Here is a 25,736-nt window from a genome sequence, read left to right as displayed (position 1 = left end):
AATGATGTGTTGGTTGGTTGATGTTGCAGTTGGTCTGCAGGTTTAGGTTCAGTAACAGTATGTGCTGAAAGAATGAGGTCAGCTGACTCTACCTGAATATACTGAATATAGAGCAGATTATTCTTCTATCAATGGATTAATTTTTCTTCATATTCCAAGATGAACAATATCAGGATTGATGGAGCTGGAATAGTGAAAGAGTTCAGGGTTCAGGGAGCATGAGATCATCATTTATCATTTTCACACATGGATTGAGAGAGAGTTCACCACAGAGTCCAGATCTTAACCTCATTGAGAATCTTTGGGATGTGCTGGATGGAGAAGAGCTGCTTTGTGCAGCGGTTGGTCAGACTCTACCATCATCAATGCTGCTGCTGCAAGATCTTGGTGAAAAATGAATCCAGAAACACTGGATTGAAATAAATCTTGTGACGTTGCAGAAGATTATTGGAGAAACAATCCCACAGTGAATGCAGCGTCACGCAATCAAAGATAAAGACGATCCAACTAAATATTAGAGTGTGTGATATATATATATTTTTTGGACAGGCAGTGTATAATCACATGTTCTAGTTTTAGTGTTAGGACCCTGGATGCAGCATTTATAACTATTAATTCAGAACTCTTTCTGTAGTCTTCCAGAACTGTGTTTTTCAGCACGTCTGCCCCTTTAAAAGGCCACTCATTAATTTTTGATGTTTGTTCCGTGTCAGAGCTGTTCTTATTGAGGACGTTCTTGGTGGAAGAGAAAAGAAACAGACAAAAGGAATATCAAATAGATCTGCTTTTTTGGTCTCCAGGGATTTAATAGAATAGTCAGTGTTAAAATTGAGCCAAAAATACATTAGCTATTTAACTTTGCAATTATGAATGATGAAAATCACAGTATTAAAAACTAACTGTGTTAATTTCATCAGTGCATAGATTTATCAATTGAAGTAAACACTGCCCCATTTCTAATTCCTAATTCTCTTTATTCTCTTATTGTGATGTCAGCACTTTTTACATATTTATTTAATACATTTTTTTTATTTAATTGCTTTGTATTTTATCAAATAGATGTTTTTAAGGGCTGCTCTGTGAAAGCTGTTTCAAAAAAATCACTTTTATGGTATCACAATACACAATACTTCCTTTTCTCTCATTCTCCCATTGTTTCTGTTGTTCTTCATCTTTGTCTTCTTCATCTCCTTTACACTCTAAGAAATATAAGTACAGATTTGTACTTAAAAGAGTACAAAGCTTGTCGCTGGGGCTGTACCTTTTATTAAGGTTCAAAAAAGTACCTTTCAGTGAAAGTACTTTTTTGTACCCATGTTTTTTGTGCCAGTATAGATTATAAAGATTATAAACATTGTCATCAACTAAAAATGGCTCAAAAACTTGATGATACAAAATTGTCTGGCTTTCAAATAAAAAATGTGCAATTTAAATATATACTGTTCATTAGTACAGTGATACAGAATACTGAATGTACCCTTTGGCTGGTTAAATGGTACAAATTTGTACTTATTGCTGTCAGGAAAGACATTGTACTTCAGAGGGAACAAATCTGACCCTGTAAAGACCAATATTGTACCTTTGAGGGTACAATTATAAAGAATGTACCTTCGAGTACAAAAAAGTACTCATATCGTACCTCTGTTTTTTAGAGTGTACCGTCTTCTTCTGCTCCTTATTAATATTATCAATGCTTTTATTATTAGGGGGGCAGGAAAAAATCGATTCGTTTCTAAAACTGAACGATTCAGAATTTCCTGAAATATTGTGATGCTATTTTAGTATTTGTGATACCTCTGGATGGTTTACCGAACAATGCTATACTGAGCACGGTGCAGCAGCAGCAGCAGATCCTAATGCAGCTTTTCTGTGTTTGTTTTCGGTGTTTTGTTCAGTGGCCCATACGCAGGACACCCAGCACACGGAGAAGCCCCTGATCCAGTGCTATAAGTGTGGGGAGCCATGCAAGGGCGAGGTGTTACGCGTGCAGAACAAGCACTTCCACATCAAGTGCTTCACATGCAAAGGTGAGGAACAGCATGCATTCTGGGATCTGCAGTTTATTATTGTTAGAGAACAGTCGATTCTCATAGCTGACATGAAATGAAGTAAAGTTTACTAAAAGAAAGGATTGACTGAAGTTCAGTTCACTTATTTACTCTCTGTAACATTTAAGTCTTGAAACCGAGTTGAAGTTACTTAAATTTATCTGAAATTAAATTTACTTTAAAAAAAAGCAAATGCAGAAAGTTGCGAAACTTTTTAAAAGTAAATTTTACTCATCGTTTTTTCTGTGTATACCCCGAGGCATGGGTAAATCGTTGGGCCAAGGGGTGAAATGGGATTAATTGGGCCCTTAGTCTGCTGAGCCATTTAGAGCCCATGTGAAATGAATTAAATCTGATTGAACACTTTAAGGCAAAAAGTCTTTTTAAGATTTGAGTCACTTCAGCCTAGTAGGTGTGAATGTAGCACACGAGTCTACAGCAGTTCCCCCCTTTTAACCTTTTTACTTTTTCACTTTTTCTTTTAAATTTTAGACTGATGTTGGCGTCTATTTCATAAAGATTTCTCATGCATCCCCAGAGTTAAGGTCATCAGGGTTAATAGCTTATCTAGCTGGACATTTTTAGGCCGGGCTGCTCTGGATCAGGATCCCAAATAAGCCAAATGCTGCACATCCCTGTTTCATGAAGCTACAGCATGTTCATTTTACACCATATTTTTGATTTTGTCTCATTTGAGATCATGTTTAATCAGTGTAATTATTATTATTTTTTTGTTTTCTGTTCACTGTTCGCCCTACAAATTGAGATATTTCTATTAATGAAGTACTCATCTCACCTGGCTACTTCCTATCAGTGCAGATTACACAGACTGTCATTCGATAAAACTGGACTCGTCTGGCAGAACTCCAGATTTAATCCAATCCCGGGTTAAGAAGTAAATCTCGTCATGCTAGCATCCCTGAGCCCTTATCCTGTTAACTTTCTGTCCACATTACCTTAAAGACTGGGAGAAGGATCTTATATAAGGTTGCGTTAGTGTTTGTTTGTGTTTGTTGAGGGACATAATATTATGTGGCTGTGCTCTTAATCACAGAGTCTCTCATTCCTGAGGATAATCTGGTATGGGAACTAGGGGTGGGCGATACGGCCCTAAAACGATATCACGATTTATCATGGTATTTTTTGTGATAATGATATTTTTTGGCGAGATGACAAAACATTGAATAAAAAAAAAAAAACAACAAAAAAAAAGAATTTTATTTTTAATTTAATTTTTATTTATGTCAATGATCCAGAATGTTTTGTCATGATGCTAATAATAATAATGCACTCCAAATATCTCCATATATCCAGGATTAAAGTAAAATAAATTATACTGGACACATATAATCTCTTAATCTCTAGTAGATTTTTAATGGGAAATGAGAACAGTGTGAATTTTTCTTTTGATAAAAACAGTAAAAAAGGAAAAGGTAGAACCCTGATGTGATAATTAGGGGTGATATGGTGATATGGCGCCATATTTCAGGGTATAATATCACACTATTTCACTGTTCTCATTATTTCCCATTATATATCTACTAGAGACTAGGAGATTATATCTGTCCAGTATCATTTATTTTACTTTAATCCTGAATATATGGTGATATTTGGAGCAGTACATTATTATTATTATCATTCTGGATCATACTGGACTTCTGTTACAAATCTGACAAAATCTCAGTGCCATATCATATCGTTTAGTATGCAACAATAATATGTATTTTTCATTTTGTTGCTGTGGTGTATTTTTGAAATATATATATATTGATTCAGTGTTTTGTAATTTCCCCAATATTGTGATATTATTTTAGGCTCATATCGCCCACCTTTAGAGTGACCCTTTTACTAAATATGAACCATGCAGGATGCCCATACATTTGTCCTTAATCAATATAATATTCAATTAATCAACAATGGAGATGTTCTGTGTTCTACGTTGTATAGCATCTCACACTTTTAACTTGTGAAAAGCCAAATTTAATGTATTCCTTTGTGTCTGAGGCTTTCAGAGATCAAAGCAGGTTTGCTGGGGCAGGCAGTGGGGTGGGGAAAGTGGTGGTGGGGAAATTCTTCCCAAAATGATTAGATATTCATTTATGCATCAATTTCCCAAATTGAGCAGATCTGAGTTTTGATCATTTTTGAACTTTAGTATCCGCTGTGTGTTTCTGACTCTGTTTTAAGTTGAGTGTATTGAGTCTTTGGGGAGAGACCACTGTGCGTTTCCCCTCTGGACGAGTCCTGTGCGCAGTAATCCACAGTCTTGAGCTTTTAAAACTCTTTTAAGCTGCAGAATATTGATTTTCCACAGTGACGCATATCCTCACAGGGTGTGCTGCGGTTTTCCTCTACCTGAACTAATCTATAGATACAGAGACGCAGAGTCTGGTAGACGTGGGATGGAACCGAATTTTTTCTGCGGAGGTTTGCATTCACTTAAACCACTTAAACTGCAATTATTGTAATTAATAATTAATATATTCTGATATCACAACAATTGATTGCAGTAGCTCACAGGTAGGACCTTTGTGCACTGAAACAGCCGAGCTCCCATGCTGATGCTCCCACCCCCATGCTTAACAGTTAGAAGGAAGTTCTTGAAATTAACTTGAAATCTTTAGATTTGTTCTGTCTGCAAAAGGGTCACAAATAACTACTTATGACAGCAATAAACATTGTTAAACTGTTAAATAATGTCTCAGCTAATTATTATGATATTAGTTTAGACTTTTTAAAATGTTATTAAATTATAATGCATAAAAAATATTGAATTAAGACATTAGTTCTAAAATGTAATGATTAATAATATCTTAACTAGTGTCCAATAATAATTAGTTGAGACAATCTGTTGTAAATACTGTTAAATAATGTTGATTAATACCCTTATTGTAGGGTGTTATCACTAATACAATGGGAAAATAATGGCAAATTCACGAAAAAAGTATTTTAATATTAATCAAATGTTTAATTTCGTTCAGTTTTAGCCAAAAATACTCATTTTGGTGCATCCCTCGTCTCTATTAGAAAAAGAGAGCAGCATCTCTTTGCTTCTTCCTTCAGATCAATGCCTGGCTGTGGTGTAAAGCAGGCCAGCTTCACACTCTGCAGCCTGAGAACTCATTTAAATTCTGTAACACACACTCACACAACTCTAAAACAGGCCTGAGTGAATCTGCTGATCAGCGTTTGATGTTTCAGCAGCAGCGACAGCTATTCCACCGTCTCTGATACACTGCTGGAGTAGCTTCACTCAGATCTCAGCTCATAACTATAGAGAGAATATATATATATATATATATTCACCTGCACCCATAATATCAAGATTCACCTTTAGTTTAACCCCTAAAACCCTACAGATGGATTTCCCGTCCAAAATCTCACCTTGTGTTTTCAGCTTAATTACTCAGGAATCCCTTCACACTTAAACATAATCCATATATGGTTAGAAAGGGCGGAGCTTACTCTTTCTAAAAATATTGATCACATCCCAGTGTGGTAAAGCTAAATCTACAAGAAACCCATTGAGAGAAAAACACCTAAAAAAGTGAAAAATCTCCTTCCCCAACCAATATTATTTACCTTTAGTGCTTCAAACATATTTATATGATGTTTCAATAAACCATTTAATGAACTCAAATCATCAATATTCTTATGCTTTCAACTCATAAACACCCTAGAGGCTATACATTCAAGAAAAACAGGTGCTTGGTAAATTTTTGACCAAAACATGATCAGTTCCAGGAAAATATAACAATTCTGCTTCCTTTTACATTTTAAATGATGATATTTTTGAGCAGTCTTATGTGGAGTAAGTTAGCCATGATGCTAACAGCCAGTTTAGGCAGGGTTGAAGCTGTGATGCTACCAGACACAACAGCAGGTCTGGGCTGGGGAGGTTGAAGTGGGTGAGCACTGATACTGACTGAAATGTACTGTATATTTTAAAATTTTATTTAAAACTACATTAAATTATGTTACTAGAGACAAGAGAGGAAATTTAGTTTGCACATAATGTAGACGTCTTTACAGATGAGACAATATATCACTTTACCTATATCACTATATCACTATTATAATATATCACTGTTATATTGAAACCATGATATTGAATATTTAACATTATTCACATTGTGACCAATAGCAGCGTGAGCTGAAAAGCTGCTATTGGCTAAATCTCTGAGTCTGAGTGTGAAACTCGAGCACAGGTGTCACGACATGGCCTGCTCTGCACACCTTCCCTTACTTATCCCTGTTTAAACTCATTAACTACAGCACAGCCTGTGCTGAAAGCCTACTGCAATCTCTCTCTCTCTAAATCCCTCTCTCTCTTTTTCTCTCACACACTCATATGCATGAATACACTCTTATACACTTCAGACATTGTGTACCTCTAAGGGATGGGAATCTTAGAGCATCTCACAATTCAATATTATTACAATATATTGCCCATAATAAGAATGATATCATGATATTAATATTCTGTTATATTCTGCTATATACTTTTAGACAATTCTCTACGATACCACATAGTATCTGTGTTACTGAAAAAGATAAAATAATAAAATACTCCTAAATATAAAGCCAATATCAGAAATTATGGATTTATTGGTGCCAGTTTTACAGCATATAGCTTAGATTCCTCTTTTCTTTTTAACACACATACTGTACCCTCAACTCTTGTGCAACTCTTTCAGGTGTGGCGTTATTCCAATGCTGAACATAGCAGCAGAATTGTTCTAATTTATTGCAGTTTACGGGTGTTAATATGTGTAGATAGAACACAGCTATACTGAAGTAAAATCATTTCTGTGCAACTGTGTAACATAAGTTTACAGAAAACAATATGCAAAAAAGAAAATACATTAATGCAAATGTCAATATTTTGATGCCACATATCGATAATGCATAAGAAACAAAAAAAGACATGATATACAGTATATTTCAACAAACACAGCACACCACCATAAACATAGCATCCCCACTGTGAAGCATGGTGGTGGCAGCATCATGCTGTGGGGATGCTTCTCAGCATCGAGTCATGGTAGGTTGTGAAGGGTTAAATGTTGCATGTCAGGGTTGCATTTTTAAAAGGGTAAATATTGGCTAAATTGAATAAATTGAACACAAACTACCCTGTGTTGTTCCTGCGTGCGGTTCTGCAGTGTGTGGATGTGACCTGGCTCAGGGAGGATTCTTCATGAAGAATGGAGACTACCTGTGCACTCTGGACTACCAGCGCATCCACGGCACGCGCTGCAACTCCTGCGGCGAGTTCGTGGAGGGGGAGGTGGTCACCGCTCTGGGGAAGACCTACCACCCGGCCTGCTTCGTCTGCACCATCTGCAAGTAAGATACATATACACACACATGCAGCGACACAGTAAATGTGTTTTTTTTTTGTGTTTTTGTCATTGTACAGTCTTTTCTGTCTGAATGGGTTGCCAGATATTGAACATGAGAATATGTATTCACTCATAAAATAACCATTATATAGAATGTTGTTAATTTCTAATATTTTTCTATATATTTAGAAAATTGTTAAAAATTAGTTATCCTCATTAATGCAGTAAATCCATTCACTACTGCATTTTTAAACTGTGTGACAAATCTGGTTATTTCTGCCTTCTGAACTAACTATGTAATACTGATTCATGTTTCTACAGTAATTCAGTAAATTCAGTAGAGTTAATGATTGTAATGGTCAGGGATGTGATAAAGGCCTGGATTTTTAGGGGTCTTAAAGGTAGATTTCCAAATTGAATTGGACAATGATGACAGAGGTGAGCACTGTAAATTTGTTAAATAATCTAAATAAATCTTTACCACCAGTCTTTAAAATACCAGTAAATAGAAATGATTGCTCTCAGATTAAAAAGTAATTTTTATTTTATATGGTTGGTATCAATGAATATTTTGCAAGTTGATAAATAAAAATACAGTACAATACAGTGATTTGATATAAATGAGATGCCTTTAAGGAAAAGAAATACTAAAATAAAAAAATTAAAAATTAATCTCAAATTCAGGATACAATAGAAATATATGACCACTCTTACCGTGCATGGATTTTTATTTCCATTGCATTGGAAGCCAGTGTGTAATATTTTATTTCATATTGAACTTTCTATCTTATAAACCATCCCATAAACCAACAGTAAAAAAAATCATGATTAAAAAGTCTTCTAAATCACATTAAATTAGTAAAAATGAGCTGTTGCTTTGCCTCAATGGCTCTAGTACTACTATTTTTCCAATGCAGTGGGTGGAGTCAAGTTTAAAAATCTGTTCATTGGCTGATTCATTGTCATTCTGTTACAACATCTTTTAAATTGTGTTATGTGCCACAAAACATTAAAAAATAAAAAATATTATGATATCCATTGTAATGGATGAAGGGTCCGTACCCTTTCGGATTAAATATTTGTATTTGAACTTAAGTATGGGACTACTGTATTTCTGCCACCTCTGGGTACTATATAAATGATATAAGTTGTATAGTAATGTGTATGATGGGTTTCTAGAGGATAAAACGGTGAATTGATTGATTGTAAAGCTGCTCGTTTGTTTTGTGGTCCTCAGACGTCCGTTTCCTGCTGGAGACAGAGTTACGTTTAATGGGAAGGACTGTCTGTGTCAGTACTGCGCCGAGCCCATGTCCCCCGGACCTGCAAAGGGCATCAGTGGTCCCTGCAGTGAGTCTCAGCTAAACTCTCATCATACACTAGTCAATGCTAAATTACCCCACAATATCACCTGTTACATCATTACATTTCTAATCAATTAAACTAAATTTAAATAAAGAAAAGAAAATGTAAAGGCTGCATTTTATGGAGATGCGGATTTCATTTTCCAGCAGGATTTGGCACACTGCCCACACTGCCAAAAGCAACAAATGGTCTTAATATATAATATTCAAATTTTCTGAGACACTGATTTTTGGGTTTTCATTGGCTAGGGTTAGAATAGATCACTCTGTGTTTAATACATCTATATAATATATAGATATAGTTTCACCTTTTCTACTGAATTACTGAAATAAAGTAACTTGATACTTTACTTGTTATTTTATATGATATTCAATTTTTTGAGAGGTGCACTAGTATTGCATTAGGATTTGATTCAAGTTTACTTTTTAATTTAAGCCTATATTTTATTCATAATAATTGTTTAGTATCTACTTATGTAGAATCTACTAATAATTGTTCAGTTGCTACTAGCTATTCAGTATTTTCTTCAGTTTCTACTAGTTCCTTATTGTATATGAAAAAGTACCTATTAATATCTATGTAGTACCTAATAATAATAATTGTTTAGTAAGTACTTATTATTCTATATTAACTAATTGTATACTTGTATACTCTATAAATCAGTCAGTACAGAGTAGTATTACAGTATGTATGTTTTTCACTTTTCTGTTATTCTGAAAAAGTAATTATTTAGTAATTACTAATAATTACTATAATATTACTAAATTATTCATGACCAAATCATTATTAATTAAGTTCTAATTTATTTAATATATCGAAATAGTCAGTCAGTACTAACATAAGGTCTATAGAGTTGGGTTGTTTAGTCTCTGTGTATTGTGTTAAAGATGTGTGTGTGTGTGTGTATCAGCGTGTGCTGGCTGTGGCAGGGACATTAAGAATGGTCAGGCTCTGCTGGCGCTGGAGAGACAGTGGCACCTGGGCTGCTTCAAATGTAAAGCCTGCGGGAAAGTACTGACCGGAGAATACATCAGCAAGTACGACACACACACACACACACACACACACACACACTATACACACACACACACTATACACACACACTATACACACTACACACACTATACACACACACACACACACTATACACACACACACACACACTATACACACACACACACACACTACACACACACACACACACTACACACACACACTACACACACACACACACACACACACACACACACACACACACACTATACACACACACACACACACTATACACACACACACACACTATACACACACACACACACACTACACACACACACACACACTACACACACACACTACACACACACACACTACACACACACACACACACTACACACACACACTACACACACACACACACACACACACACACACACACACACTACACACACACACACACACACTATACACACACTACACACACACACACACACTACACACACTATACACACACACACACACACTATACACACACACACACACACTACACACACACACACACACTACACACACACACTACACACACACACACACACACACACACACACACACACACTACACACACACACACACACACTATACACACACTACACACACACACACACACACACACACTACACACACACACACACACACACTATACACACACACACACACTACACACACACACACTGTCTTGTGTTTTGTGCTGGCTTATGTCCTGTTAATAGACTGTGGTTCTGTGCAGGGATGGCGCCCCCTACTGTGAGAAAGACTATCAGATCCACTTCGGGGTGAAGTGTGAGGCGTGTCATCAGTTCATCACGGGAAAAGTTTTAGAGGTAGAGTAAATTCTGTTTCCTGTCATATCAACCCATTCTTCAGAATTTCAGGAAGTGACATCAGCTGCTTCTGGTTCTGAGGATCATATAAAAAGTTTCCTCATTAGTTTTTTTGTATATTTGACCTTATTGTAACAATGACTGAGGAGCTCAGTCTCAACACTCAGTCCTGTTACCTAAATTAATTCTTACATCTTATTTGTTTATTTCTTATAAAATACACGTTTTGGGAAAATCAATAGAATGTGCTCAGTGTCCTCATGCTGTTAGCATAGCCGCCATTTAGCTATTTGTCATGTTTTTGCTGATTCAATGCTAGAAAACTCAGTCCTGTTACTTTCAAAACATAAAATGTAACAGGAATGAGTGCCAGTAACAGGAGTGATTTGTCATAAATATTAACTATTTGAATATGCAGTCAGCCATTTCTTTAAAAATAAAGACTTTCTTAAGAAAAATCTAAGTAATTATGGGAGTTTGTATGTTTCAATTAGGCTGTGAAGTTACAGATTTGAGAATTATATGTACACATATTTATCTGGGTACGTAAATGTTTTTACTTGGAAAATACAAGCTATTTTTTTTACAAGTTACTGGTGTGGCAGTGGTGTGTTGAGCTGGTGGTACAGTGAGTGGATCAGATAATGCAGCAGTGCTGCTGGAGTTTTTAAACACTGTATTTAATCTATTCTCCAACAACTGGTCCAGCTAACACACCGCCAGTCACTGCAGTGCTGAGAATAAAGAACCCATCACCCAAATAATAATATATCTCTGTATCTCAGTGGTGATTTTTTCTATACTATAAGTATTAAAGATCAGGTTATAAATAAGGAGGAGAATAATACTATAATAATAACTACAGTCTGTAACTCAGAATTACAGAACTACAAATGGTTCTATAAGAAGGTTGGAAATTTATTTACATTTATTATAATGTTATATATCATATATAGACCCTTATGCAGAGTAATGCATTTACACTTTTTTTTTTTACTTTGTGCCACTCTCTGACTGGCTCTGAAAAGAAAGTAGCTCCGCCCTTTGGCACTTTTTTTGCATATCATAATCTGCTGGGTGTGTAGAGCTGCAGAACGGAGCAGTTAAACGCAGTGCAGGATGTCCCGTATTTAACAGCTTTACAGGAACTTTGCAGGAATTAATCTGGACTGACTTTAGTAAGACCCTTTTTTATATTTACTCAGCTTGTGTTGAGTGTGTGATTATATTAAAGAGGTGGGTGATATGATGATATGTAACCAGTACTGTTACACATTTATACATTTTTATTTTGTGTCTTATACTGTATATTACCATTATTTATTCTGCATTAAACAACTGGATTTACCAAACATAGAGTTTTGGTCAATTTAAAGATTACTGCAATGATTGTTTATTAAAAAGTGATAATTGTATGTCATAATTTTCGTATATAAAAGTTTTGTAAAATCATGCATACATTTAATATTTAAAAAAGAAAAAAAAATATATATATATAGTTAAAAATCACCCAAAAACTTTACTTAAAGGGTAACTAAACCCTCTGATTTTTTCTGACTCCACCCTCAGCTCAAATTAGAAAATAGCTAAAAAAAAAATGGGAGGGGTAGTTTGGGAGGGGCACTGTGTGATGTATGGGTTTAGGGGCAGGGCAGGAGGGAGAGCTGATTGGCTGAGCTGTAGCAGCAGCAGTGTGTCTCTGATAGTGAGATGTGAGATGCAGATGATTGGACGTCGTCAGCAAGGGGGCGGTATTTATTGATTATTGACTGATTTGTCCATTGTGAGGATGTGTCTGCGTACCAAAGTACACGAAAACATCATTTACACCTATAGTACAGTTATATAGTTATATAACCTGAGAGGAGCTGCAGAGGCAGAAATTACTACAATAAAAATGTTTTTAAAGGTTAGGAAATGTTTATGAAACAAATATGATTTAGGGTTTAGTGCCTCTTTAAAGCTGCTGTCCTTAAGTTTTTTTTATTATTATTTTTAATGGAAATCAGTAGCATTTCTGAGTTGGGAGTTGGCACAATATTCTAATTAAACTAAATATCAGCTTATTTTTTATCTTTCTGGTTATGTTTTCTTATTTAGTGTTCATTTAGTGGTCATTATCTTAGTTTAGTATCAGTTTGCACAATTTGGAGATTTTGAAGATTTATTTTTGTCCGCACAAATAATTAATATGAACTTCTAAAAAATATCAGAACGTTTCTGATTCTAAATAAATCTGCTAACAGTTTCTACTGTAATGCAGATCAAAGTTTTAAGTGGAATTTTGAAGTGAATATACTGTAAATTGACACATAACAGTTGAGTGCATGTATATATATAATCAGTATGAACTGAAGGCCTTTCAGTGCAGCGTGGAGCTCCAGGTTCAGGCCATAAATGCAAATAATCCAGGTTTTAAATGGTAGCATATAAGAGGCAGTATCAGCCGTAGCGTGGGGTGACTTTATTTGATTGGCAGCTGACTGTCTGATTAGAAAGTGCTCATGCAAATCGACTCGGCCATGAAGTTCTCCCGTCCAACAATTTTGCATTTCTTATAGAATTAGGTGATAATTTAATGTTATTCCATATTTAAAATGTATATTTTAAGTGAAATATATAACAAAACATCTGTTCATGTAATATGATATGCCATGTATCACAAAGTGTATGTGTGCATGTGTGTGTGTGTGTGTGTGTGTGTGTGTTGGTAGGCAGGGGATAAGCACTACCACCCCAGCTGTGCTCGCTGTAGCAGATGTAATCAGATGTTCACTGAAGGAGAGGAAATGTACCTGCAAGGTGAGACTGCAGATAAAGATGCTGTTTTGTTGCTGTAATGAACATAAAGCAGGTTTAACTACTTTGCTTTGTTGCAGCTTTAAACTTAACACAAGTGATAGAGCAAGTGTACTTACACATGAGTAACAACGTGTGTGTACTCAATCAGCCCTAATTACATACTAGACAATAACTGTTGGATAAGTTTATACTCAACTTATCACACACACACTATTACACATGTGTAAGTACACACATGTTGTTACACATGTGTAAGTACACTTACTCTATCAGTTGTGTTAGTACACTCACCCTGGTACACATGTGTAATTACACAAGTCAAAATTATCCTTAATACACATGTGTAATTACATTACCTATACCTTTGTAGTTAATCTGTAACAATGTGTACTTCATCAGTAGTTACACTGTAGTTACATGGATTGTTACTGTGTAACTACATAGTACTTAGGGACACTTATTATAAAGTGGGACCAAGATATATAATATAAAATTTCTCAGGCTTATATTAAAAATCCCAGGCTTCTTCCACTGGTTCCTGAGGTTCCGGCCTGATAATGGAAGGCATTAATCAGTCAGTGTTTCTCTGACAGGCTTTAATCCCTCGCTGTGTTCGGAGAGAATGTAAAACGCTCTGCTTTCTCTATGTGTTCAGGATCAACTGTTTGGCATCCAGGCTGCAAGAGCTCCACCAGAACAGAAGAGAGACACAGGGTGAGGCTCTTCTTCCTGCCTCGGCACGTTCTGACACAGTAAAGCTGTGCAGCTCGTGTTTCTGCATCCACCTCACTGTGCTGTAAAGGTGTAGGGTTGGTTTCAGAAGCCGGGACCAATAAACTGCTTAAAATCCATGGATATACACTCACTGACAAATATAAAAATAACGTGTACAGTATACAGTAGGTGTATATAATAATGAATGTTTGTAAATGAGTATTAGACAGTATTAGAGTGAAGGGTACCACTTTAAAATAAGACTACCTTTATAAAGGGTTTATAAATGATTTACGATTAGTTTATTAATGGTTAGTAATTAGGTTGTAAATGCCTTAAAAATCATTAATAATCAGTTATAACACATACATAGAAAGGGCTGTGGGATCACTATTTGGCAAACAACAGGTCATTGTTGCCCTTTCTATGAATGGGTTATAACTGATTATTAATGTAATTTGTAAGGCATTTACAACCTTATTAGTAACCATTAATAAACTAATTGTAAACAATTTATAAACCCTTAATAAAGGTAGTCTTATTTTAAAGTGGTACCAAGTGAATAAATAAGGTTATTGGGGAAACTTATATTTAAGGAGACTCTATTTTAGTGGATACTGAGTAAGATCGAGTTGGGCATGGAGGCATAAAGGTTCTGTATGGCTTCCTGCAGCACATTTACCCACAGAGGTTGCAGCTGGGACTGTAGATCCTGTAGCTCTACACTCGTAGATTCCTGAAGCTGGCTTACGAGCTTCCAAGTCCCATAAATTCTCAATTGGCAATAAATCTGTAGACTGGGCACACCAGGCAAACACTTTGTGTGTGTGTGTGTGGGCGAGCATCATCCTGCTGAATATGTGATTCAAATTTCACTACTAGGGATGAGCGAGAATTGCATCACATAGCAGTCCAGGTCTTGTTCATGACACCCTTGAAACAGGCTGCCATCAGCTGCTGGAGCCCCGAGAGAGCACAGCTGTCTATGCTGTTTCTCTCTGGGTGGGTACAGTACAGTATATGGCGCTCCTTTGCTCTATCCCCTCTTTCATCACTCCTAGGGTGATGTGGATCAGCACAAGGCTGCGTCTGTGAGCTGATGTATCAGAACCACCAGAGTCGCTGTAGGCGCTTTCCTCCGAGCGTTAGCGCTGTGATGCTACTCGGCTAAAAAAGGTTCAAAAAGAGGCGGAGTCTGACTTCTGACTTCACATGTATCGGAGGAGGCATGTGCTGGTCTTCTTCTCCCTCCTGGTGTTGGAGCATCATTAGTGATAGGAGGGATATACAGCTGAGTAGCAGCTGAGTTGGTGGGAGAAAATTTGAAATAAAAAAGGGAAATGCTGCCCAAATGTAGTCTCTGAGAGCATACGGGTGTGTTTTATTTTATTTTTTTGTCAGTGAGTGAATATCATTGGAGTAGCCTTACTTCAGATGTATTTTTTCAGTCCGTGTTACAATTATTTTCTCTGTAGTGCAGATTTAGCTCATTTTGAAACTGGAAAAGTGGTATATCCCCGAGTCCTACTCGAAAACTATATGCCTATGAAAGTGTGACGGTCTCTCTGAAGGACTGTGGGTGTCTCAGAACTTTAAGGAATCAAGTCGAGTCCGCTCCCGTATGCAGGCTGTTTTTATACAGTACAGGCCAAAAGTTTGGACACACCTTCTCATTCAGTGCGTTTTCTTTATTTCCAAGCTCATTGCGAGAATGATGCCAAAAGTGTGCAAAGCAGTAATCAGAGCAAAGGGTGGATATTTTGAAGAAACTAGAATATAAAACGTTTTTTTTTTAAGTTCATAAAACTCCACATGTGTTAATTCATAGTTTTGATGCTTCAGTGAGAATCTACAATGTAAATAGGCTTGAAAATAAAGAAAATGCGTCCAAACTTTTGGCCTGTACTGTACCTGTAGAATCAGGTGTGTCTCCAACCTCCCCTCTGCCTTCCTCCACAGCTGTTGCCCGCGTCACTAGCACTCCTCGCCAAAACAGAAAGGCAGGTACTGTATTTGCTATCGGCTGTGCCATGGCATCACATGACCATGCGCTGCCCCCCCGGAGGCGGCCCCGGCTGCAGCGCCGCCTCCTTCAGAGCGTACCGCAGACCCATTCTCAGTCAGAATGCCTGCATTTGACCCGCAGCCACGCAGGACCATGACTCGCCATCGGTAGATCCATATGAACCGCAGAGTTTTTCCTGACGACGTCACCCAGCCCATGATCAGCCATGATAATCCCACTGCTCTGTGTGTTTCTCACCACTACTGCCTGAAAATCCACATTCAGACCGAGCAAAACATCTATAATACAAATTAAACTGTTTAATTCAGATTCATTAAGAAGCCGGTTGGTTGTGATGACACACAGAGCAAACTTCTTAAGTGCTTTTCTGCTCTCGACCTGTTTTTGAGTCTTAGTGTTTGGATTAACATGCTGACGGTGTGCTGATCAAATGTTTTCTTTTCTTAAAGCAGTCATGAAATCATGAAATCACTTAGCTAAACACTGTTTATACTGTCCATACAATCACCTGCATACCTGCACACATCCACAATAATACACTGCGTATATTCATTACCCATCCACTCACTGGACACTCTATGGGGTGTACCTACTTTAATAGGTCCATTGTTGGTATTTTTGTATGGAACACTGCATTTTTTGGACAGAATTTCGTTCACTTTAATCAACTTTGAACAGATTTCTTGGGTTCAGGTCGGATTCAGACAGAATCGTTTCAGCTTTGGGTCAGTTATGCAAACCTTTGTTGAAAAAAAGCCCAGTTTCTAATGTTTTTTTGGGCAGTAAGGACAGAATTTTGTCAAACTTTTACACCATTTTGCAACAAACATTTGACAGGATTGTTGAGAATCTGAAATTCCCAGTTGTCAGGTCAGTTAAAACATAATAATTTTATAGTCCTTAATTTTATAGTTATTTTATTGGGCTTAGGTAAGTTTTGGACAGAATGTTGCTTGGACCTAGTCAATTTCCAACTAAAATTGGTTGGATTAGGGTTAGTTTTAGACAGATTTGACCTGTTTGACCTGTGTCAGTTTTAGAGGAGGATTTTATTTGTTAGAATTAGTTTTGGACAGAATAATGTTGCACTCAGTTTTTTAAAGTTTCCTTGGTCTGTGGTTAATTTTGTTTGACATTTTTGTTGGACTAATTTATAGACAGATTATTGTTAGTATCTTGGCAGTTACCAATAGAAATTAGTTGAAATTAATTAGAGTCATTTTAATTTTATTGGGCTTTACTCAGTTTTAGAGAATTTCATTGGACTTGAATCTGTTTTAGATAATTTTATTTTATTTCATTTACTGTGCTTCAGTAAACAGAGTCTCCAGCTGTACACAGCGAGGTGGAGCTACCAGGCGTTTCTAATAAAGTGGCCTGTGAGTGCATATTCCGTCTTTGTGGCTGAGTCATCGATGAATCAGCAGTTAGACCAGGTTTGGGTTTGTAATTATAATGCCACTCTTTGTGGCACCACCCAAATAGACATTGTTATATAGAGTTTTTATAGTTTTTGCTTCGTCAAATACATCATTTATCTGTCATCTAATCATAATCATAGCCAACACAAGCCTATTTACTTAGAAAGATCACAACAGGTCTGGATTCATCCCTCATAAACCATTAGTCCTCCTCCTACACTGAACAAAAATGATGCGTAAAATTAATTTTAAAAAGGTTTCACAACTTTCTGCATTTGCTTTTTTTAAGTAAATTTAATTTCATGTAAATTTAAGTAATTTCAACTCAGTTTAAAGACTTTTTAAATTATTATTATTAAATTATAATTCCTGAAATTTAAATATTTTTAGTTAAAACACATATTACACTGTCTCAATACATGGATGGCATTTAATACATTCTTTATACTAGTATACTAAAGTATAGTATAGTATAGTTTAGTAAAGTAAAAATAATGTATAACATGCATCCATGTGTTGAGACAGTGAGACTTGGTCTGTTTACAAAATAAATATTTGAGATTATGTAAATATTTGAATGTGTGTTTTAACTAAAATCATATATAATAATATTGTATAAATGAAGTAATTGTAATTAGGTAATATTGTATAAATGAAGTAATTGTAATTAGGTAATATTGTATAAATGAAGTAATTGTAATTAGGTAATATTGTATAAATGAAGTAATTGTAATTAGGTAATATTGTATAAATGAAGTAATTGTAATTAGGTAATATTGTATAAATGAAGTAATTGTAATTAGGTAATATTGTATAAATGAAGTAATTGTAATTAGGTAATATTGTATAAATGAAGTAATTGTAATTAGGTAATATTGTATAAATGAAGTAATTGTAATTAGGTAATATTGTATAAATGAAGTAATTGTAATTAGGTAATATTGTATAAATGAAGTAATTGTAATTAGGTAATATTGTATAAATGAAGTAATTGTAATTAGGTAATCTTGTATAAAGTAAGTAATTGTAATTAGGTAATATTGTATAAAGTAAGTAATTGTAATTAGGTAATATTGTATAAAGTAAGTAATTGTAATTAGGTAATATTGTATAAATGAAGTAATTATAATTAGGTAATATTGTATAAATGAAGTAATTATAATTAGGTAATATTGTATGCAGAAATGAAGTAAAGTTTACTAAAAGAAAGGATTGACTGAAGTTCAGTTCACTTATTTACTCTGTGTAACTCTATTTAAGTCTAGAAACCGAGTTGAAGTTACTTAAATTTATCTGAAATTAAATTTACTTAAAAAAAAGCAAATGCAGAAAGTTGCAAAACTTTTTTAAGTAAATTTTACTCATCATTTTTTTCAGTGTAATTCATGCTCTACCTGCGCCGACCTACCTAGCTTTACGAGCTTCATGGAATGACATAAAGAGTCTTTTCACTCATCATCAGCCATTCACACTGAAGTGAATGATTAACAAAAGTATACCTAGATTTTATTCATCATGTACTTCTGTGTATTGTGCTGTTTTATACTGTTTATCACCCAGCTGATTGGATTATATTGTGTGTAAACTGTCTGTAACGATCCAACCATCGCTGCTGGTGAAGCCCTGGTCTGTGTGGGTGTTTTCTCTGCGCTGTGCCGCCGGTACTAAACCTGTGTTCACTCCACAGCCGACACGCTCATCATCCGAGAGTATGTGTTCCAGACCTGGTTCAAGCATACCTGGCTCACCGGGTCACACCATATATGTAAGTGAAATGCACATTGTGTTTTTGAGTAGAAGTTAAAGTAATGCAATATTTTAATTAAATGAGAACAAGATAAAATCTATCTGATCCAGTACCTGAATAAATCAAGTTATTGTAACTTAAATACCACAGAAATTTGGGAACACTTGTGTAACACTGTATAGTAGCCTGTAGGGTGTGTCTGTTGTTTGTGCAGTGCAGCATTTAGTTTTATCCTTGGATAAACTAATTAAAAAATAAAATAAAATAAATAATTAAAAAAAAATATATATATATATATTGTTTTAAATTCTGTTAGTTCATATATAAATTTATACATTTTCCATAATTTCCTTTTTCAGCTGAAATGCATTATTTATTTACATATTCTCTATAGTCACAGGTATAAAACACAGCTATTAAATTGTGTTAGAATAGCTAAAAAAATGCCTTACTATTCTAATATTAAGTAACAAATGCACATGAGGCAGAATAACTGTGCAGTAACACAACTGCGAACAGCAAACTTGCTCTTACAGCCTACAACACAAAACTCAAGCATTTAGACATTATGTAAAACTTCCCTTTGCTAACTAAGAGACGATACCCTGAGGGAACAACTTCACAATGATGGTAAGGGAGGAGGTCACGCCCTTTACGTGTAATAGTAATAATGGTGACGGGAACCAATAGGGAAGAGTGTGGTGAGACTGACTGAAAGAAAAACCTATTCATAAATGAAATTATTTATTTTAAGTTGTTTTAGTAGGGAATGAATCTGTTGAGGAAAACAGGTTTGAACTACAAATCATATTTTTTTTCATTAAAAATAAAACAAATAAAAAAAATGATCATACAACAAATAAAAATTTGGTGCATCTCTGATTTTAGTGTAGTAGAGTATGTGTTTCCTGTGTTTAAAAGAGCTGTGTAGTTCTGCTTAAGTCCTGCTAGCTCTGTAGCTCTGTGTAACACCCTGTGTACATGTGTGTGTGTGTGTGTGTGTTTCCCTCTAGGCAAAAGTAGACAATGAGATCCTTGATTACAGGGATCTCGCTGCCATTCCCAAAGTCAAAGCCATTTATGACATTGAGCGTCCCGACCTTATCAACTACGAGCCACTTTACACCACTTCCCTCGATGAGACAGAGGAGAGAGAGAGTGTGGGAGAGGTAAAACACCAGAGAGACCTTTCATCAAAAGTCTGAGGACTCCTCGCTTCAATATTATTCAATATATAGCTACATACACAGGGGTCGAACAATGAAACTGAAACACCCGTCATCATTTTAGTGTGGGATTTTAGGTTTCATGTCTAAATTGGAGCAGCCTGGTGTTCAATCTTCATTAATTGCACATTGCACCAGTAAGAGCAGAGTGTGAAGGTTCAATTAGCAGGGTAAGAGCACAGTTCTGCTCTAAATATTACAATGCACACAACATTATGGGAGACATACCAGAGTTCAAAAGAGGACAAATTGTTGGTGCACGTCTTGCTGGAGCATCTGTGACCAAGACAGCAAGTCTTTGTGATGCATCAAGAGCCACGGTATCCAGGGTAATGTCAGCACACCACCAAGAAGAACCAACCACATCCAACAGGATTAACTGTGGATGCTGTAAGAGGAAGCTGTCTGAAAGGAATGTTCGGGTGCTAACCCGGATTGTATCCAAAAAACATAAAACCACGGCTGATCAAATGACACAGAATTCAATGTTCACCTCAACTCTCCTGTTTCCACCAGAACTGTCCGTCACCACAATCAATTATTGTGAAATAAAACCAGGTGTTTCAGTTTCATTCTCCAACCCCTGTACAGACATATAAAGAGAGAAAGTACCAGTGAAGTTTGGACACACCATCTAATTCAATGTTTTCCTTCCTTTCTTCATTCAAAACTTGTAATACTATTTGTTATTTGTTTAGCTAGTGATAATGTGTTAAAAGATGCTGCTTTTGTGCCAAAATAATTATTATTATTAGAATTAGGTATGAATTGGAGAACATCAGAAAGAAATGTACAGTAGATTAGAGATTAACAATACTATATTATATAGTATCAATGCTAGCTATTCATGTACAATACTGATATTAGAACCTTTAGAGCTGTTGGAAAAGTACTGGAGAACTCATGCTGTTCAGATTTTACTCAGAAACTCCACTACTTCACAGGTACCCAATCCAGCATTTCCTGCTAGGTATCAGCTGGGTATTGGATCTTTACTATTGATGCATTTTACATTTTTACTTTTCTTTTGTTATGTGAATCATGACGGTATGTTTGTTCATATCTACCAGCTCTGCATGCAGTGAGACAGGTAGTGACTTACTGTGGGCTACTGTGGGCCCAGTGGCACGACTGTTTACGGGTTATGGGTTTGAATCCCAGCAGTGCTTCAACTAAAAACACAAAAAAAACAGTCAGCAGTTCTTTAAAATTCTTTTCTTTGCAATTCTGCTACTAGTCTAGGAGCCATTCTGAGGCTCCAAGTGGCTCAGCAGACTAAGCAAACTAAGAATTTGATGCTTTGGCCCATTGGATGGTTATTGGTTCAAATCTCCACTGCTTTAAAATCAGCATTCAGGAGAATTTAGGGAGAAATCTGGTTAGAAATGAAGTAGAAAACGGGGTAAAAATGAGAAAAAAAACTCTATTTTCCCCCAGAAAACTGCTGAACTGCTGCCGTATTGGAGTTCACGTTAAAAGTGAATGCTTTATTATCATGGCGACATGACCCCTCTTTGTTAACAGCTTCAGACGTTGAGGCGAGAGCGCTCCCCAATGCCAGACGACAGAGTAAGTCACACCCCACCATCGTTTATCCTTTAAAGACCGTAAAGGTTAAAGGGGCGTGTCTGTATCACCTACACACACAGCCTTTACTTTACCCTGTCACAAAGGGCTGCACCATATATCATTTATTTATTTATTTTTATTACCACCACATTGGTATTACGGCAAATTTGCAATATCAGCACCTTCCTAAAATAACCAGCCAACTAATTTTTTTTTTTTTTTTTTTTTTTTTTAAAGAAACACCAAAAAAAACATATAAAAGTTTTTATGGCTGTTTACAAATTAGCAATTTTAAACAATTTGTTTAAGATGAGAGTTTATCATACAGTCGAGCAGAAGAACCAACCAGAAACCTGAATCCTAATACAGATTTAAAAAAAAATATTGATTGAAAAAGACAGAAAACAGTTAATATTTTAATATTTTAACATTTTAACAGACACAAATTATAGAGCATTTCCAGCTAACCTTATGAGATATTTTATATTTTATAAACTAAAATGCAGACTAAAAACTCAGTATTCAAACTCAATATAATACTAAACATATTTATATATTTAATTGGGGATGAGCCCTGAATCGTGAAGATCAGTTCAGTGACGGTAAGAAGCTCCGTCTTGGATGGATTTTAAAATTGTAAAAAAAAAAAAAAAAAAAAGTTTAACTTAAATAAATAAATAAGCTATTCTAAAGGGGTAGAATCAAATGTTCTGATTCGCTTATAATTCAGGAGATTTTTACCATAGGTTAACGTGCAGCATCGTGAGGACTGATTTAGGCAAAAAATATATATATTTTGAGAAGGTGACAATATGCAAATGAGTCCGAATTAAAGCCAATAAAATGCAGACAAGTGTTGGTAGAATCTACACTCACTGAGCAGGTTATTAGGAAGGTCTGTACACCTACTGTATACATTAAGTCAATGATCTAATCAGCCAGTTGTTTGGTTTGGTTTGGTTTCACACAGGCATAAACCTAAACACACCAAAATGCTCACCAATAAACCGTTAGTATAGTGTTCCTAAACTATTGCTCAGTGAGTGTCTGTAGCTTATCTTCATGCAACAATTGCTGCAAAATAAAATAAAATCACGCCTAAAATATCACACAGTGACACAGTTTTGCTCGGTATCGTTCAGCCCTACTTTCATTCACTGCTCATCACTCGCTCCCTCCATTCTCCACCAATCACGCTCTCTCTCACTCTCACTGTGGGCATATTTACCTGTTCGGCTACATGCTGGATGTGTCAGTGTTCAGGTCTGAATGTATTTGTCCAGTTGGTGTGTGAATTAACTGACCCCTCGTAACGTCCGTCCTGCTGCTTTGTGCTTCCATAACATCTAACCGAAGCTCCATCTCCAGAGCGGTGAAGCAGGAAGTGATGTAATGAGACAGTGTGTCTGAGACCAGGGGAAATTCTTTCTTCTTATTTTATCTGTTTACTGAAATTTGGTGTTTTATTTTCTCTTTCAGACACCAAGAACCATGTCACCAACTCCATCTGCAGACGTAAGTCCAGCCTGAGTCGTATATGTTAATGTTTAAACCATTTAAATCCTTTTCTCATTTGACCACAGAAAATCCACCCAGAGAGCTTTATTTTCAAATAGGTGGTCAAATATATACAAAGCTAGTAAAGTTTGAGTATTGAAATGCCCAAAATTATCATGACTTTATGACTTTCACATCCATAATAAAAAAATTGTGAAAAGTTAGTTAATCTGTATTTTTTGCTGTAGATATATTATATTTCTTATTTTTCCCCAGAGTTATGATATAAGGGGGCACATCCTCCAGAGATCTACAAGCCAGGGCTCCATTGGATCACCCATCTACAGCCGCCACAGCTACACGCCCACCATGTCCCGCTCACCACAGCACTTCCACAGACCAGGTAAATCACTGTGTACCCTAACAACACCCTAACAACACCCTAACAACACCATAACAACACCATAACAACACCATAACAACACCCTAACTACACCATAACAACACCCTAACTACACCCTAACAACACCCTAACAACACCATAACAACACCATAACAACACCATAACAACACCATAACAACACCCTAACTACACCATAACAACACCCTAACAACACCCTAACAACACCATAACAACACCATAACAACACCATAACAACACCATAACAACACCCTAACTACACCATAACAACACCCTAACAACACCCTAACAACACCCTAACAACACCCTAACTACACCCTAACAACACCCTAACAACACCCTAACTACACCCTAACTACACCCTAACAACACCCTAACAACACCCTAACAACACCCTAACTACACCCTAACAACACCCTAACAACACCCTAACAACACCCTAACAACACCCTAACTACACCATAACAACACCCTAAAAACACCCTAACTACACCCGAATGCTGCTGAACATGCTGATCACATCATTCAGCTTCCTGCTGACCACTAGGTAGATCTGAGTGATAGACTGATAATTATATAAAACTGCCTATATATATATATATATATATAGATTTGGAATGATTTGGAATGAAGTTTTGTCCATATCGCCCAGTCCTACCATGCAACACTCTGCCTTTTCTCTAATTTTATTCCATATTTCTTCCAATTTCTTCAACATTCATCACCTCTGCTGACATTCTCCATGTGTTTAATAGATATCTCCATCGTATCAGTTTAAAAATATAAGAAATTCAGTGTAATATAGTGTTTAAAGATACAGTCATATCCCCCCCCTCCCCACAGCAGCGGCTCTGTGTTAGTGTACATAAAGTCCTTTGACCTTCAGTGACCTCTGGCCTCGGTTGTTTTTGATTCGAGGCACTGAGCCGTCCAGCGGCCGGAGCTCCCCCGGGGCCAGCACCTCCTCCGTCCCCCCGACCCCCAAACATTTCCATCTACCAGGTACTGAGGGGGCGTCCGTCTCCTCCGTCTCCACTGTCCTCATGTCCTCACGTCCTCATGTCACGTCCCTTCTTCCAACACTGGCTGTTCAATATATGTGTTTATTATAGCTGTTATCAGAACCACAGACACAGTTTCAGCCCTGCACCAGTCACCGATGTCAGTAGTTAGAGACAGGCAGGGTCAGTATCAGAAAGGGCAGCAGTAATGAACAACATCCCAGAGAGTAGAAGGCAGATAAGGGTCGTACACGGAAAATCCAGAAGGTAAAGGCTAGCCAAAAAATAACACGCAAATACACAAAAAAGTTCGGCCAAAGAGAAAACAAACAAAAGAAACATAGAGTAGAAGAGCTAGCACGCTAGATTTAACACTCGGCGAGGAGCAAATGAAACACAGGGGTATATATATACTAACAAGACCAGGTGTGGGCAATCAGAAGCTCGGAGAGCTTGAACACCGTAGCATGAAGGTCCGGTGTAAGTGCATGCTGGGAGTTGGAGTCTTTAGTGTGTGAAACAGTGTGTGAGTTCAGAGCATTCTAACTAACAACATCAGGACTGACAACTGGACAGTTCATTATTATAAAAATATTATTCCTTATTTTTACAGTTTATGCCATTAATTATAATAATTTCTTTTTATTTATTTTTTTAAATAACAGACAACAATATTT

General features: G+C 36.3%; 1 protein-coding gene across 13 annotated transcripts in view; it reads left to right on the top strand.

The window, feature by feature from the left end:
• Positions 1–25,736, top strand: part of ablim1a (actin binding LIM protein 1a) — a 59,867-nt gene that overhangs the window by 18,705 nt on the left and 15,426 nt on the right. For 6 of the 13 annotated variants that reach the window (XM_049481268.1, XM_049481266.1, XM_049481262.1 and 3 more), the window contains exons 2-14: positions 1,896–2,027; positions 7,214–7,397; positions 8,631–8,743; positions 9,669–9,795; positions 10,542–10,635; positions 13,350–13,437; positions 14,093–14,151; positions 19,286–19,363; positions 20,359–20,514; positions 22,096–22,140; positions 23,620–23,655; positions 23,914–24,040; positions 24,977–25,060. In XM_049481268.1, coding sequence (XP_049337225.1) covers positions 1,896–2,027; positions 7,214–7,397; positions 8,631–8,743; positions 9,669–9,795; positions 10,542–10,635; positions 13,350–13,437; positions 14,093–14,151; positions 19,286–19,363; positions 20,359–20,514; positions 22,096–22,140; positions 23,620–23,655; positions 23,914–24,040; positions 24,977–25,060 — 1,323 coding nt within the window. The remainder of the gene's footprint in view (positions 1–1,895; positions 2,028–7,213; positions 7,398–8,630; positions 8,744–9,668; positions 9,796–10,541; positions 10,636–13,349; positions 13,438–14,092; positions 14,152–19,285; positions 19,364–20,358; positions 20,515–22,095; positions 22,141–23,619; positions 23,656–23,913; positions 24,041–24,976; positions 25,061–25,736) is intronic. The other 7 variants (XM_049481264.1, XM_049481265.1, XM_049481271.1 and 4 more) reach the window with 3 other exon arrangements.

Source organism: Astyanax mexicanus, chromosome 7 (genome assembly GCF_023375975.1).
Source record: "Astyanax mexicanus isolate ESR-SI-001 chromosome 7, AstMex3_surface, whole genome shotgun sequence".
Lineage (NCBI taxonomy): Eukaryota > Metazoa > Chordata > Actinopteri > Characiformes > Acestrorhamphidae > Astyanax > Astyanax mexicanus.
Note: the sequence above shows the minus strand (reverse complement) of the source record. Positions and strands in the feature narration are given on the sequence as shown.